The 14493-nt window shown below is 54.7% G+C and overlaps 1 protein-coding gene across 1 annotated transcript; it reads left to right on the top strand.

The window, feature by feature from the left end:
- The first annotated feature begins 3766 nt into the window (after positions 1-3766).
- On the top strand, positions 3767-10867 carry LOC103602882 (ficolin-2-like). The gene is made up of 7 exons (XM_008587335.1): positions 3767-3848; positions 5532-5645; positions 7537-7569; positions 7923-8050; positions 8491-8620; positions 9492-9626; positions 10190-10867. The coding sequence occupies exons 1-7, from the start codon at positions 3782-3784 to the stop codon at positions 10435-10437; spliced, it is 855 nt and encodes a 284-aa protein (XP_008585557.1). The 5' UTR covers positions 3767-3781; the 3' UTR covers positions 10438-10867.
- Positions 10868-14493: the final 3626 nt, after the last annotated feature.

Genomic DNA, 14493 nt, shown 5'->3' with positions numbered 1-14493 from the left:
TAAGTTTCTCATACATAAAATTTGGGGGACACAATTCAAGCTTCAGTAAATTTGGGGGGGATATAATTCAATCTACTACAAGCAATAAATGTGGTGACTCTGAGGGTGTCTAAAAAATAGCTTCCTCTCATTTAAAAATGTAGTTAAGGGCCAGCCCGGTGGTGCACTGGAGAGCATGGCAGCGCTCCCGCTGAGGGTTTGGATCCCATGTGGAGACCGGTTCCTGCTCACTGGCTGAGCGCAGTGCGGGTGCAACACCGAGGGTTGCGATCCCGTTGCCGGTCAGTAAGAAAAGACGAAAAGGAAAATAAAATAAAAATGTAGTTAAAAGACAATGTGTGAGGGGGCGTGATACTCACTCGAGGGGGGACACGGACGAGTTAAAGACGAGAGTTGGGATCCCTGGAGCGACCACTCAAATAGAGCACAAGGAGGCAGAACTAAAAAGCCAGTGGAGGAGAGAGAATAAAATACCAAAACATTCTTGACCAACCCAAAGGAAGACAGGCAAGAGACATCAAAGATGGGATATGAGATAAATAGCAAGATGGCAAACCTAGCAGATCCACACCAATAACTACATTAAGTGTAAGTCAACTAAACGCTCGGAAGGCACAATTTTCAGAATGGACTTAAGAAAAAAAAAGCAGGATCCAGTGGCATGCTGTTTATGAGAAAGCACCTGCAAGAGCAAGCAGGATGGAAGGACACGGCTGGAAAAGCACGCTCCACGCCGACAGTAACCTTGGAGCACACTCTTGGGACAGCCTCAGTCCACGTGCCTGTGTGCTCAGCAGCACCCGTGTCCCCTTCCCTGGTTACACAACCAGTCCACGTTCCCCAGCTTCCCTGTGGTCACCGGGGCCATGGTGGAGGTCGGGCCAAGGGGCATTGGGTGAAAGGGAGGTCTGCAGAGGCCCCCACATTCCCCTCCACCTCGGGGTGGCTGGGGTGAGTTGACCCTCAGGACAGGAGCCATATATAGGGGCAAGAGCCACATGGTGGAAGAGGCTTGGGCCCCAGAGTCACCGTGGGAGGAGGGGTTCCAGCCAGGAGCACCCACCCTGGACCCCCACAGGAGGAGAAATGAACGCTGCATGTGTGCGTTAAGCCACAGAGATCCCAGGCTCCACCCGTCTCAATTTGCTTCGCATTAGTAATACACCACCCATATTTTCCTTCTAGCACACGTTGCTTTCTCCTATTGTGATATATAATAGGAAGTGATAGTACAGTCATATACTTGCCAGTTAGTTTGTTTACTCGTGTATTTTCTGTCTTCCCTCCATAGAACAGGCTCCCAGAGCACAGGGAGGGCACAGAGCAGTGCCTGGCACACAGCAGTGCTCATTAAACACAAGCTCCTTTCTCTCCTCCTTGTGAGGCCTGAACACAGTTCGAAGCCACATCCCTGTGTACTGGCCCAGGGAACGCCCACCCAGATAGAGCATCACCAGTAGCAGCATTCCGACATTCTCGAGCAGGGGTAGCACCCCACCCACCCAAGGGGCAAAGCCACCAATCTCAGGATTTTAGTTATCCATCATTGTCCCTGAATTGACCTTTCATTTATTAGGTAAACGACCTTGGCTCGAGCAGGGAGCCTTCCTGGGGTGAGCTGGGAATGTCTAAGTCCAGTGCTGGAGCCGTTTGGGATGAGGGCTGAGTGTGGAAGGAGCACTGGACAGGGAGCCTGAGCTTCTAAGCCACTTATCCTGGGGAAGAGACTGTGCTGGGAGCCCGAGGACAGGGGTGGGAGTCAGGACACAGGGAGGCGGATGGCGGGGCAGGAGCGTCCCGGGGACCTCTGGGGAGCTGTGTGGCTCCAAGCAGCCTCTTTCCTTCCCTGGGCCTCGGTTTCCCCATCCATAGCAAGAGATGCCCTCAAAGCCACAGCAGTGCCCTATCCTAGTGATGTGGGGTGTTTCTCCTCTGTGGTGTTTAATTGCTTCGTTTTGTTTTGTTTCTTGCAGTGAGATTACTCAGCGTGCTACCTTGTTTTTTAAAAAAGATCAATTCAAATGTAATTTACTCAATTCACTAAAATTACAACATCAAAAATCCAGTGCTTTTTTAAGCCTTTAAATTTGGCTTATAAACGTTATTCTATCTATAACAGGCAAATTTTAATAACTTCCTTTACGGGGGCTATAGATAATTCTTGGTCCCTTCACTGACTTAGTTAATTTAACAGCTTTAAACATTTTAATTGCATTTACAGAATTAATATACTCAAATTTATGTTTTAATATATCAGTTGTCTACCTTTAACATAATTTTCTGAGTATAAGCTAATTTTTAGAAATCTAATAATTTAAACATATGAATGTGATGGACTTGGGAGGTCTTTTAAATGTTCTGCAGCTACATATAAACACAGCAAGATTTCCACATAAAATCACTCACTCGTTCAACTATTGTTTCACATTTTCAATTGGATTATCAGATTGTCATTCCAATAGGCCAAAATCTCCTAAATATTGCCAATACTCAAAATGACAAATTGACATAGATTTCTTTCTGCTAAAATATTCATACTGTGAATTTCCGTCTCTCGGTCCTGTCTAGACTTAGGTAGAAACACATGTCCACTCAGGAGGGCAGTCACCATGCAGGTGGCCCAGGTCACTAAGGGCCATGCTGCCATGGGCTCCTAGCAGGGCTCCCACAGGCACGACATGGAGACAAGGTGCCAGAAGGGAGAGCCTGCCTCTGGGTTGTGATTCTGCACATCCAGGAACCTGCCTCTCCAGCAGGCTCACCCCACGTGGGGCTGGGCATCTCCTTGGCTCTTAGAAGTTCAAGGGCAGGTCTCTGATTGGCTCCATGTCCTCAGCCCACACTGCTCTAGAGACGTTGAATCGGTAAGTGGTGGAAACTCGAGTCTCACGTGGTCTTGTCTGACTTGAGGTCACAAATCTAATCCTTTCAACACCTGGACAGGGACCGTCATAGGTGGGGTTGGGGGCACAATGAGCCACTTCTGTCTCTAACGGGACGAAGCCTAAGGTGAGGGCTTGATCAGGATTTAGCTCTTCTCTAACAGGTGTGGACACAGCTTTAAAACCTGGGTTAATCCAGTCTGTTCCCTCCCAAGACTGAGCTGCTGCAGTCCAAGTCACAGCACTAGCTTCGACTGGCGTCTGGTTGTGTCCCAAGGTGACACCCCCTTTGTGATGCTGGGCCTGGCCACTTCACTTTCCCCCCATCCTACGTCCACTATAGTCGAGACCCACCCCCTGCTCGCTGGTCCAGGAAAGTCCCCCTGCAATCCCCTGCCTGCCTTTCCTTCCTCTGAGAACTGTCCAGATCCCCATGGATGTTTCTAAGCTTCTGTGGACTTGAAGCTCATTACCTGCAAGTGAATTCCTTAAGTGCTGGGTTCCGCAAGCCTTTCCATCCTGTTGAAGGCTCCAGGGGGTTGTCCTGGCAGAGCCAGGTAATGAAAGGGTGCAGGGCCTGGGCTTTCTCAAAGGACGCAGACAGCCAGGTCCTTCCCCACACAGGGCCTTGGGGAGGTTTCTTGCTGGGAAGAAAGTGTCCCCACGGGGGGGATATGAGGCTCATTAGAAGGAAGGCTGGGGGCCTGTGGAAGGCCTGGCTCTGAGGCTGTCTCCACTTCCAGCTGGTGCCTCCACACTGGCGGGAAGGAAGTGGCCGTCCCTCCCAGGGATGGAAAACAGAGCCAGAGGTTACAGTGGGCGGCACAGCCTTATAAGAGCTGGGAACGCCTTCAGCAACATAGACCAGGGCAATGGAAGCCAGCAGGGCCACCGTGGCCATGAGGCCCACTCTCCTGGTCATCGCCTTCCTGTGCACCACGGCCTTGATGGCCGACACCTGTCCAGGTGAGTCAGACCCTCCAGATGAGCAGCACTTTGGAGGGCTCAGGGCTCCGGAAACTGATGGCCTCCACTGACAGCGCACCACGTACCAGGTCCCATGCTCAGCCCTTTGCAAACATTCTCTCCTGATTCAACAGCCCTTTTTAAGCAGAACTTTTTAACAGAGGAGACAGAAGCTTGAACAAACAGATGCAGCCTAGTGCAGAGTTTATGCACGGAGCCCTGCGGCCAGGCTGGCTGGTCCGAACCCTGCAGGAGGCTCAGCCCGGCAGTCCATCTTCTCAGGGCACAGGGCCCTCCTTCATAGAAGGGCAACCATGAGGGTCCTGCAGCCCAGGTTGCGTGAGGAGGTGGACTGCATCGAGGGCTCTGGCCTGTGGCAGGCTCTGGTCAGATTCTGTGCCATTGTCACCGTCACTGGGAGACTTCACAGCTGAGATGGGGCCAGGCAGGGACATTCATTCTGGTACCTGCCAAGCTCTGGGGCAAGCAGCTCCTGGTGTATCCCAGACAAGGCAGGGCAAGGGTGCCCTGGTGCCCATGGGCTCGAGAACTCCTTCCCCTGGGCTCCTGGGGAGAATGCGGATGCCCCAGCCTGGGGCTGTCACACATGACTCCAGTCCCTGGTACGGGTTCTGATGGCTGAGATTCTTGGTCACACTGGAGGTCATTGCTCTGACCTCATAATGGGTGACCACGTCCAAAAGTCCTAGTGGGCACCACGGTGACTAGCATGATTATGGTGGAACAGGACAATGATTGGTGCTGTGCTATTGTGGAGAAAGGCCAGGAACTGAGTCAGGAAGGAAGCTCACACATGAAAGTGGCCTCCGCCACTGGCAATATTAAGGATGAGCTAATTTTCTTCCTTAAACGTGTCTCATTTTCTAATTGTCTAAAATTATTAAGAATTCTTTTTAATGAGTAAAAATTAAACAAATAAAGAAACAAAGTATACGCCTGCTCTGACCAGCAAGCCAGGGGTGAGGGCAGACCAAAAAAGTACACAAGATGGTAATAGCTGTCGGGGTGTCCCAGTGAGAGCAGGATTAATTCCACAAATTCTAAGTTGTCGTTGAAGAGGATGTGTTAGTTTTGTAATCATGAAATTGAAAATATGTTTTCAAAGAAGCAGACAAGCTCCCTTGAGTTCCAGTTGTGTCCCCGCTTGCCCTGTGTCCTTGGGTCAAACACTTCCCCTCTCCAGGGGACCCAGGGGACCCCTTCCAGCTGAGTAGTTCTACGATCACATTCCCAAGGTCTGGGAGTGAAAATGTTACGTTGACCAAAATTCCCCAAGTTTCCCGTAAATATTTCTTGTTATTTATTGAAAGTACCCACTGTTTATGATTCTCTGTCTCATGACCACAAATTATACTGAGATTTTAAAAATTTGCCTTCTCTAATTTAATCTCCCCCACAAACCTATTCCTATCCCCACTTGGCAACCTAGGAGACAGAATCTCAGAGGGGTTAAGTGACTTGCCCGAGGACACACAGCACCGAGGAGCTGGGGATGCCCCTCGGGCAGGGTGGCCTCCAAGGCCAGGGCCCTGCCCTGCATCTCCTCCCGGCCTGACCAGTGCCCCAGGGTGAGGGCTGACCAAGGCCCCATCAGAGGTGGGAAGCTCACTGCCGGGCCGACCCTCAGGCTGGGCACTGACTGGCCGCTGTGTTCCTCTGCAGAGGTGAAGGTGGTGGGTCTGGAGGGCTCTGACAAGCTCACCATTCTCCGAGGCTGCCCAGGGCTGCCCGGAGCCCCAGGGCCCAAGGGAGAGGCGGGCGCCAACGGAGGGAGAGGTACGTGCTGGGCGGGGCGGGGTGGTCAGAAACGGGGAGGGGGGCTGGCTCCTGCTCTTCTGAATTATTTTTTTCTTATTTTAAAAAATTATTATTATTATTATTATTATTTTCGGTGGCTGGCAGTACAGGGATCTGGGCCCCGACCTTGGTGTTATAACACTGCGCTCTAACCACCTGAGCTACCAGCCAGCTTGCTCTTCGGAAGTTAGATGCCAGGTTGGGCAAGGCCCCCACTGCGGTTCCTAATCGGGACCTTTGGTCGTGGCCCCAGCTCAGAGCCAGTCTCAGAAGCCGACCCGCAGGGTCCTGGGGGGCTTCTGAAGATGCCCAAGGACGGAGCGCATCTTTTCATCCCCCGTGAGCTGTCAGTGGGTGTGCTGTCATAGAAATCTGCTTCCTGTCCTTGATCCGATGCCAGCTTTACTTGGCATTGGCAAGACTTCTAGACTCTGTGGACCTCCCTATTCTCACCTGATGACTGGGGTGACCACTTTCCTCTCAGCCTACCTCGGATAGGGAAACTGAGGCTGAAAGGGACCAGCAATGTTCTGAATTCAACACCAGTAAGAAGTGGAGCTGGACTCGAACCCGGGTCTGCCTCAGGGCCCTGCCAGCATCCCTGAGCCTGAGCCGCAGTCTGGGCTCTGCGCGTGGAGCTCTGCGCACTGGCGCCTCTCCCACAAAGATGAGCGAGAGTGGCAGGCCCTGCCTTGGCGGGTTTGGGACCCCCAGGCCTGGCGTAAGGCACATGCGTGATAAAAGTCCAACAAGGTGCTGAGCTGCCCGGGCCTGGAGGTGTTCAAGGTGATGCTTAAAGAGCACCTGGTGGAGACGCCCCGTGGACACAGCACAAGCTTGGACATCCCTATGAATTGCACAAGGAGTCCAGGCTCAAAGTCACCTGGGCGGCCCCTGGTATCTCCTGGTGTGTGTGGCTAATCTGCCCCGAAGCAGGAACCAGCCCCACACACTCTGCTCTGGCCTGGCAGGGGACAGGGAGAAGGCTGGCGGATGTCCCTGCTGCCTTCACTGAGGCTGGGGGCTGCCTTTCCTGGATGGCATTGGGGGAGGGGAGGGCCTGGCTCTGGGCTCTGACCTACCTGGTGGGTGGAACCCAGGAGCCGGGTGTCCTGAGCCCCTGCTGATGGTGATAACACTGGCCCGGGAGATCACATGGCTTCTGGGTCTCCCCTGTGATCAGAACCACACAGAGGGCGGTGTGACTGCTCTGCAGCCTCTGCTGGGTCCCGGGGCTCGGGCACAAAGCAGAGCCAGGTCCGTGAGGGCTCGCGCCCCGGCGCCTGCCCACAGCACCCACGCGGTGGCAACACGGTACTGTGCACACGTGTGGACGTTTTACTGATTTAAATTTGTGTCTAATTCATGTTCACTTATTTCAAAAATTGTAAACATAAGAAAAAGCAAAACTTACACAACTCTAGGGCACGGTCACATATTCTGTCTACAAATAAAAGTCCCAAGATTGGGGCACAGACCCAAGTTCGAGATGCCCCCCGACACTTCCACCGCCAGCAAGGGGACTCTCAGGCAGACTTGGGTTCAGCGTAGAATGACCGAGATGGACTTGGAAGAGTCCATTCTCCACTTTAGTGGGACGTGCAGGCCAGTGCCACGGCCCAGGGCCACGGCCTGGTTAGTACCATCTGACTGGCAGTGCTACCGCCATCCATGGAGAACCCAGACCCGGCGGGGACAGGCCAACCAGGTGTGGCCTCCAGAGTCCGGGCGTCGTGTCCCAAACCTTTACTCAGAACTGGATCGTGTCTGTTTCCTTCCCTCCTCTGTCCTGTGTTCATGGAGCCATTAGGGCTGAAGGAGACGAGGGCTGTGACTTCCGAATGATCCCTGTTCCCTCTCCCCACAACAGGAGAAGCTGGGCAGTCTCCGTCATGTGCTACAGGTGACTGGTCATGCCTGGACACCTGTCAGATGCCTTAAGAAGTACCAGGGAAAGACATTCAAAGTTGTATGCTCCAAAGAAAATTAGTGTGCCCCAAAGGCCAGGTGCCCAGAGACCGGGGGCGGTGCTGGGAGGGGGAGTCAGGTGGCCTGGGCTTGGCCATCACCGCTGGGGGGACCTCAAGGGCTGTGTGTCTGTCCCAGGCCTCCGGGTGCTCTCTGTCCATGCAGACCCCTGCTGTCCCTGCTTCCCCTCCCTCCCTCCCCTCCCACTGTCCCTGCCCTGCCCCAGGCTCCCTGCCTGGCATCCCTGCCTGTCATCCCTTCCTGGTTTCTTCCTGGTTCCCTTGCCAGGACCGCGGACCTGCAAGGAGCTGCTCACCCGGGGGCACTTTCTGAGCGGCTGGCACACCATCTACCTGCCCGACTGCCGGCCCCTGACTGTGCTGTGTGACATGGACACGGACGGTGGGGGCTGGACCGTGAGTGTCGGGCTGGGGTCCTTGGGCTGAGGCGGGCGGCCTGGGAATCCCGGAGAGCAGGTGCCCACCTGGCGGGAGAACACACGCTGAGCCTCCTCTACTCCGCTCTGCGTCTCAGGTGCCCCCTCCTTTCACTGAGGACGGGGAGGCTCAGAAATGATGGGGGAGGCGACTCCCGGGGTAAAAGTTCAGGCCGGGGACGAGGCTCGGAGGGAGCCCACTACTCTCTGCTGTGTGGCTTTTGGTCGCCGCCTGCCCTCTCTGAGCCTCCATTTCCTCCTTCCCACATGGGGGGTGTGAGGAGACCACGTGGCCTTGCCCGTGGCACCCGCCCCTGTCGCTCTGAGAACTATAAATCCCTGCTCCCGCGTGAGGCCGGGTCCCGTGCTGAGGACGTCAGCCTGGACCTCCCCTCTCCCGGTCCCCTCGCTGCTGCACAGGTTTTCCAGCGGAGGGTGGACGGCTCCGTGGACTTCTATCGGGACTGGGCCGCGTACAAGCGGGGCTTCGGCAGTCAGCTGGGGGAGTTCTGGCTGGGGAACGACAACATTCACGCCCTGACCGCCCAGGGTAGGGCCTGACACGGGACTGCCCAGCCCCTTAGACCTGGGCCATCTGGAACACGAGACCCGCTTCTCTGGACCCACGGGAGATGGGGCTCTGAGCAGACACTGCGCAGGGCTGCGACGTCCTCAGATGCGCACTCGCTGCTGTGTCTCCCGACATGTCAGGGTCAGGGAATGTTAGAGCACTAGGGTGGAGCCTTGTCCCAGCCATGGTGACAATGGCCTCTGAGATCCCAAGATAAGAGGCATATGGAGGGAGGCCGTCGGGGCTTAGCCCAAGCCCCAGCCCTAAATCCACCTCCCACTTTTTCTCCTTTCTTAAGCTGGCGTCTCAGGGGAAGAGAGGGGCTCACCTCTGGCCCCCGTCCCCTGTCATCCTCCAACCAGGCCACCCAGCTCAGGCTGAGTGACAACAGCGTCCTTATTCTGTGGCTCACCTGCCCCAGAGTATCAGCTTGTCCCTGATCCTGGGGAACCTGCCGAACCGACCCTCCCTGCCCAGTAGCCCAGTACTGTCTCCTAAGACATGTGCGGAGGATTGCTCGGAACTTTCCAGACACAGGAAGGACTAAAGCAGTTTCCCGTTCTGGGCTGTTAACGATAGCCATTTCAGGGAAATATGCATTTTTGAAACAGAATAATATTTTGTGCCATCAAATAAATACGAGTAGGGGAATTTCAGGTGTAGAAGATGGAACACGGTGCAGGTTTTTCACAATCCCTCACATAACACAGGACTTTCTCTATGAATTTGAGGAAACTTCCCCTTGAATGCCAAGTTCAGACACCCCCTGATAAGTTCCTCAGATTTCCACCTCCCATGCCCAGAGGCAGAAGGACACTTCTGCTGGGACCTTGAAACCTTTCTCCGACAGGAACCAATGAGCTTCGTGTAGACCTTGTGGACTTTGGGGGCGACCGCCAGTTTGCCAAGTACACGTCATTCAGGATGGCGTCCGAGCTGAACAAGTACAAGCTGGTCCTGGGGGCCTTTGCTGGGGGCAGTGCAGGTGCGTGTCCGTGGGAGACCGTGTGGCCTGGGCTTCCGAGAGGGCTTTGGGAAGTGGAGACAGCCTGCTTAGCTTCCCGGCCCTGCCTCTTCTGTGTGACGTTAGATGGTGACTTAACCCCTCTACTCCACAGTGTCTTCATTCATAAATTAAGATAATATTACATACACCTAATTGTACATTTGAAGATTATAAAATACATTTACTAAAAAGCCCATTATGTGATGGCTATTGTTATTTTCTCTCTTTATTGATAAAAAATGGGAAAAGATGATAATTCAGGACATTTCTGCAGGGCTTTGATTCCTGCTCTCTGCTACATGGAGCTTCCCCCCTGCAGGGTGGCTTCCTCTCAGAATGAGAGAGTTCCTGTTAGCTGGTGGGGCAGGGTGGGCCAGGGGATGCCAGGGCTGCCGCACCAGCAGAGCAAATGTCCACCGAGCGGTGACCCTCGCTGTCGCGCAGTGCACAACGTTTGTACCTGGATATGGCAGGTCTGTACTGCCCAGGGTCCGGGCTTCCCAGCCCTGTGTGTCACATGCTCCACTTTTCCTTGTGAGCAGGAGATTCTCTGACGTACCACAACAACCATTCGTTCTCCACCCAAGATCAAGACAACGACAAATCTACCCAAAACTGTGCTGAGCGGTACCATGGAGCCTGGTGGCACTTCACTTGCCACCTGTCGAACCTGAACGGTCGCTACCTCGGGGGGGCCCATGACAGCTTTGCGGATGGCATCAACTGGAAGTCGGGAAGAGGATACAACTACAGCTACAAGGTGTCAGAGATGAAGGTGCGGCCCACCTAGCTGGGGGCTCCAATCGGGATGTGTCACCATGGCCAAGAGCGGAGCTGGTCCCTGAGCCCTCATGGGAATGGAGGAGCTTCGACCCGTTCCCTGTGGGCCGGGACCCCAGAGCTTTGTGCCTAGCACAGACATTCAACCCCTCCTCTCCCGTCTGCAAGCCTGTGGGTAACTCACATGCCCCCTCGCCAACAATCCACGTCATCAATAAAGTCATTTGCTTGCTTCGTAGACAAACATGGGACCCTGCTGTTGTTCATGTTGCTCTGGTCCCTGGTCCTGTCCCTGTGTCTGTTTGTCTGTCATTGCTTCCCCGTGGCCTGGCACTGCAGGTGGACTAGATGCCTTTGAGGCTGAGGAAGTTTCTGGTGGTCTAAGACAGGAGTCGACAAAGCAGGGCCTGTTTGCAAATAAAGCTTTATTGGCACACAGCCATGCCCAGTGCTTCCACATTGTGTCTGCCCGGGTTCTATCATCCCTGGCATTTTTCATGCTACCGGCAGGGTAGTCTTGTTGGGACAGAGACCGTATGACCCTCAATTCCTAAAATTTTTATTAATCAGCCCTTTACAGAAAGTGTTGGCTGACGCTGCACTCAGAGATAGAGGGGCTTATCCAAGGCCCACAGCTCTGCCCACCAATCCATACTGTCCAGGCTTCCTGTCTCCTGATTTCCTGGGCTCCCTGGAGACTAACTCATGCAGGGGCGATTGTGTGCCTGTGAACCCCTCCTCAAATATAAACCAAAGACGAAGCAAGGCAGTGGGCATGATTGACCCGAGTGCTCCAGCAGAGAGAAGAGGCCTTCCCTCCTCTGGAGCTTCCTCTTGGAAGTGGCTGGAAGGCTGCGCCCAGCAGCACTGTAAATTGCATGTGGACTGACTGCACACTGCTCCTCCCAGCCTGCCAGGCACCCCGTTGCCGGGAGCAGGTACCTGGAGCAGAGCGCATGGGCAGAGGGACGCTTAGCTGTCCTGACCTCAGTGTTTCTCCTGCGCAAGGCTGGGCTTGCTGCGGACTGCTGCCCTCCGGAGTACGGGCATCCACTGGGCCTCCGGCTTTGCTTCTGTGTCTGTGCATCTCCCCTGGGCTTCCTTCTGCCTTTTCTCTGCTCAATTCCACTTGTCAATGGAGATCCTGATGGGCCTGGTGAGGCTGCATTGCGAAGGCAGCTTTCTCATCCTGTGACCTACAGAGACCCCAGGCCTCTAGCAAATACCTCTGAGGGGCTGAGGCCTGGACCAAAACGTGTGGGTCGCGAGGGAGGCTCAGCTCTGTCCTAGGGGCTCGCTATGCCTTTCCTGAGCTCCTGCTGCCCACCAGGTACCAGCAGGCTGCAACAAGGGGGCACAGACTACTGTGGGAGGGGCCCCACAAACACTGTTGTTGGACTCGTTGTGGGGTGGGTTTGCCCCAGGCCTGGGAGGATGGATCCGATCTGACTCTGGGGATATGCTCTTGGTTGTCCCCTGCTGGGCTCAGTTCATCCAGCCCTGAAGGGGTTAATGCAAGGGTGGCTAGTGGCTGGTGGCACCCAGCAAACCTCTCAGCCCACTCCCAGCTGTGGGACACCAGATGTCACTTCCCTGAGCTCTGGTGGCTTCAGCTCTGTGTGGGAGACAGCTGGATCCCACCATGTGCTCCTGAGGCAGGGCAGGCTTCACGAGCCGTGGCTGTGACTCAGCTCCCTGCAGTCTCACCTACCTGACCCCTGTAATGGGCACAGGGATCCTCAGGCTCACTGGGAGCATGGGGATGCCTGGTCACCAGGCCAGGTCCAGACCTGGGAACAGTGAGGACAGGGGGTGTGAGGACTCCCCAGCCCCATCCTTAACCCCAAGGGTCCAACATGCATGGACCCTCCGCACCTTCAGCATCAGGGCTGTGCCCCCAGGGGTACCGAGCCCACATCACCCCCTCAGTGCACAGCAGCAACGTGCACCCTCAGCCTGCACCCCAGTCCATCCCTTGCTGAGCCCCAAGCAAGACCCCAGCCTGTGCAGATCCCAGCCCGGCAGGGAAGACACCGGTCCACACGGTGACCACCACCCAGTCACACTCTGCGGGGGACGGAGGGACCCAGAGAGCACAGAGTGGGAGTGTCACCCAGACTCCCGGGTGTTCCCAGAGGAGGGTAGAGTCCGCTGAGCCCCGAGGATGAGAGGGGTCAGTCGGGGAAGGAGGCAGGGGGGTGGGGAGCTTGCAGCAGAGCAGCCAGCATGCCCAGAACCTTCTTTCCTAAGTGGGTCAGATCCCTCCCTGAGCAGCTCCGGCAAGGTGGCAGGATGGCAGCGGCCCCTCCACTCTGCTTCAGAGGCCGTGCCCTGAGGCAGGAGTCATGGCAGGAGTCAGCAACCGGCTGTCACCACGGCCACCCCCTCCCAGCTCCTTGCGTTTTGGTGTCCTTGTCCAAAGTGGATTTGTTTTTCTAATGTGCTTTTTAACTATTTTTTTGAACCCCACAAAAGAGCGTGAGTGGGCAGGCCGGGTGCTGCTTTATTGGGAAGACGTGATCAGAACCGGCGGGACGTCAGGGTGGGCACCAGCATGGGTTGCGGCTGTCGTCACCGCGGATTCACACAAGTTGCCCATTTAGTGCCATTTCGGGGACTGTGGGTTCTGGGACCTCTGACTGCGTCCTAGTCTGAGGGCCCCTGTCGGGGTCATCTCTGTGTCCTCTCTGGGCCTGCGCTTTGATGGTCAGCAGTAGGTGACACCATTAGAGTCCCGCCTGCCGGGTTGCACCATCGTCCCAACCAGGTGATGTGGGCGGGAAGCAGAGGCAGGCGGGTTCGTGCCAGCCACTCGGCACTCACCTGCGTGTAGCCACAGACCGAATCCACACCTGGTTCTTCCATCTTCCTCCCTTCATGGCTCCAGGGCCCCCAGGCTCTCCAAGACCACGGGAGCTGGGAGGGTGCTTGTGCGGCTGCCTGCACGGGAGCCCCTTGGTCTGGGATCAGGTGCTGAGAGGGAGGATCTGGGTTGACAGGGAGGTGCCTGTGACAGGCACTCTGTCATCCTTCCCTCTGAGGGAAGGGCCCTGAGAGTCTCTGGAAAGCTGAAGCTCTGGGTGGTGTAGGATTTACTCTTTCAATAGCCCACTGAGGTGTACTTGGCGTACAATAAACGGCATGGATTTAAAGTACACAGGTTCAATAGTTTTGACATAAGGGGCACCCATGAAGCCACCACCACAGTCAAGACAATGAACGTATCTGTCACCCCTGAGTGTTTCCCCGTGCTCCCGTGCAGTCGGCCTCCCGCCCCCACCGTGTTCCCAGACAACAACTGCTCTCCTCGGTCTCTACAGATTCACCTGCTCGTGGTAAAATCTGTACAGATGAAATCACATACTACCTGCTCTCGCTGTCTGGTCTGTTTCCATCAGCACACTTATCTTGAGATTCATCCGTGTTGCAGTGTGTATCAATAGTTCATTTTCCTGTATTGCTAAGTAATATTCCATTGCATGGACAGACCACAGTGGTTAAATGCATTCGGTCGTTGATGGACATTGAGGCTGTTTTCAGTCTGGGACCATTAAAAATTACACTCTCTGAACACGTGTGCACAAGTCTGTGTGTGGACATATGTTTTCATTTCTCTTGAGTAAACACCCAGGAGCAACAATGGCTGGACTATGCGGGAGACGCGTGTTTAACTTTTTATGAAACCGCAAAACAGTTTTCCAAAGAGGCCGCACCATTCCCTGCAGCAGGGCAAGCGAGGCCCAGTCCTGCACCTCCTGCCAGCATTTGCTGTGGTCGGTCCTTGCAGATTCAGCCATTTGCACAGGGGTGAAGGGACGTCCTACCATGGTTATCATTAACGTTTCCCTTACGACCAGAGATACCGAGCACCTCTTCACGCACCTGGCCGCTAGCTGCATGTCTTTGGTGAAGCATCTTCTCAGATCGCGTGCCTATTTTTTTATTTGGATGGTTTGTTTTCTTTCTACTCAGTTTCAAGAGTTCTTTATATGTTCTGAATACCAGCCCTTTATCAAATATATAGGATGCATTCATTTCCTATGGCTGCTGTAATAGATGATCACAC

Source organism: Galeopterus variegatus, unplaced genomic scaffold (genome assembly GCF_000696425.1).
Source record: "Galeopterus variegatus unplaced genomic scaffold, G_variegatus-3.0.2 Scaffold4334, whole genome shotgun sequence".
Taxonomy (NCBI): domain Eukaryota; kingdom Metazoa; phylum Chordata; class Mammalia; order Dermoptera; family Cynocephalidae; genus Galeopterus; species Galeopterus variegatus.
Note: the sequence above shows the minus strand (reverse complement) of the source record. Positions and strands in the feature narration are given on the sequence as shown.

Bases quoted from the DNA above. Each gene is read 5' to 3' on its own strand.
- LOC103602882 (XM_008587335.1), top strand. From the start codon at position 3,782: ATGAGGCCCACTCTCCTGGTCATCGCCTTCCTGTGCACCACGGCCTTG. The intron at 5,646-7,536 runs GTACGTGCTGGG...TCCCCACAACAG, and splicing joins GGGCGCCAACGGAGGGAGAG to GAGAAGCTGGGCAGTCTCCG. The intron at 7,570-7,922 runs GTGACTGGTCAT...TTCCCTTGCCAG, and splicing joins GTCTCCGTCATGTGCTACAG to GACCGCGGACCTGCAAGGAG.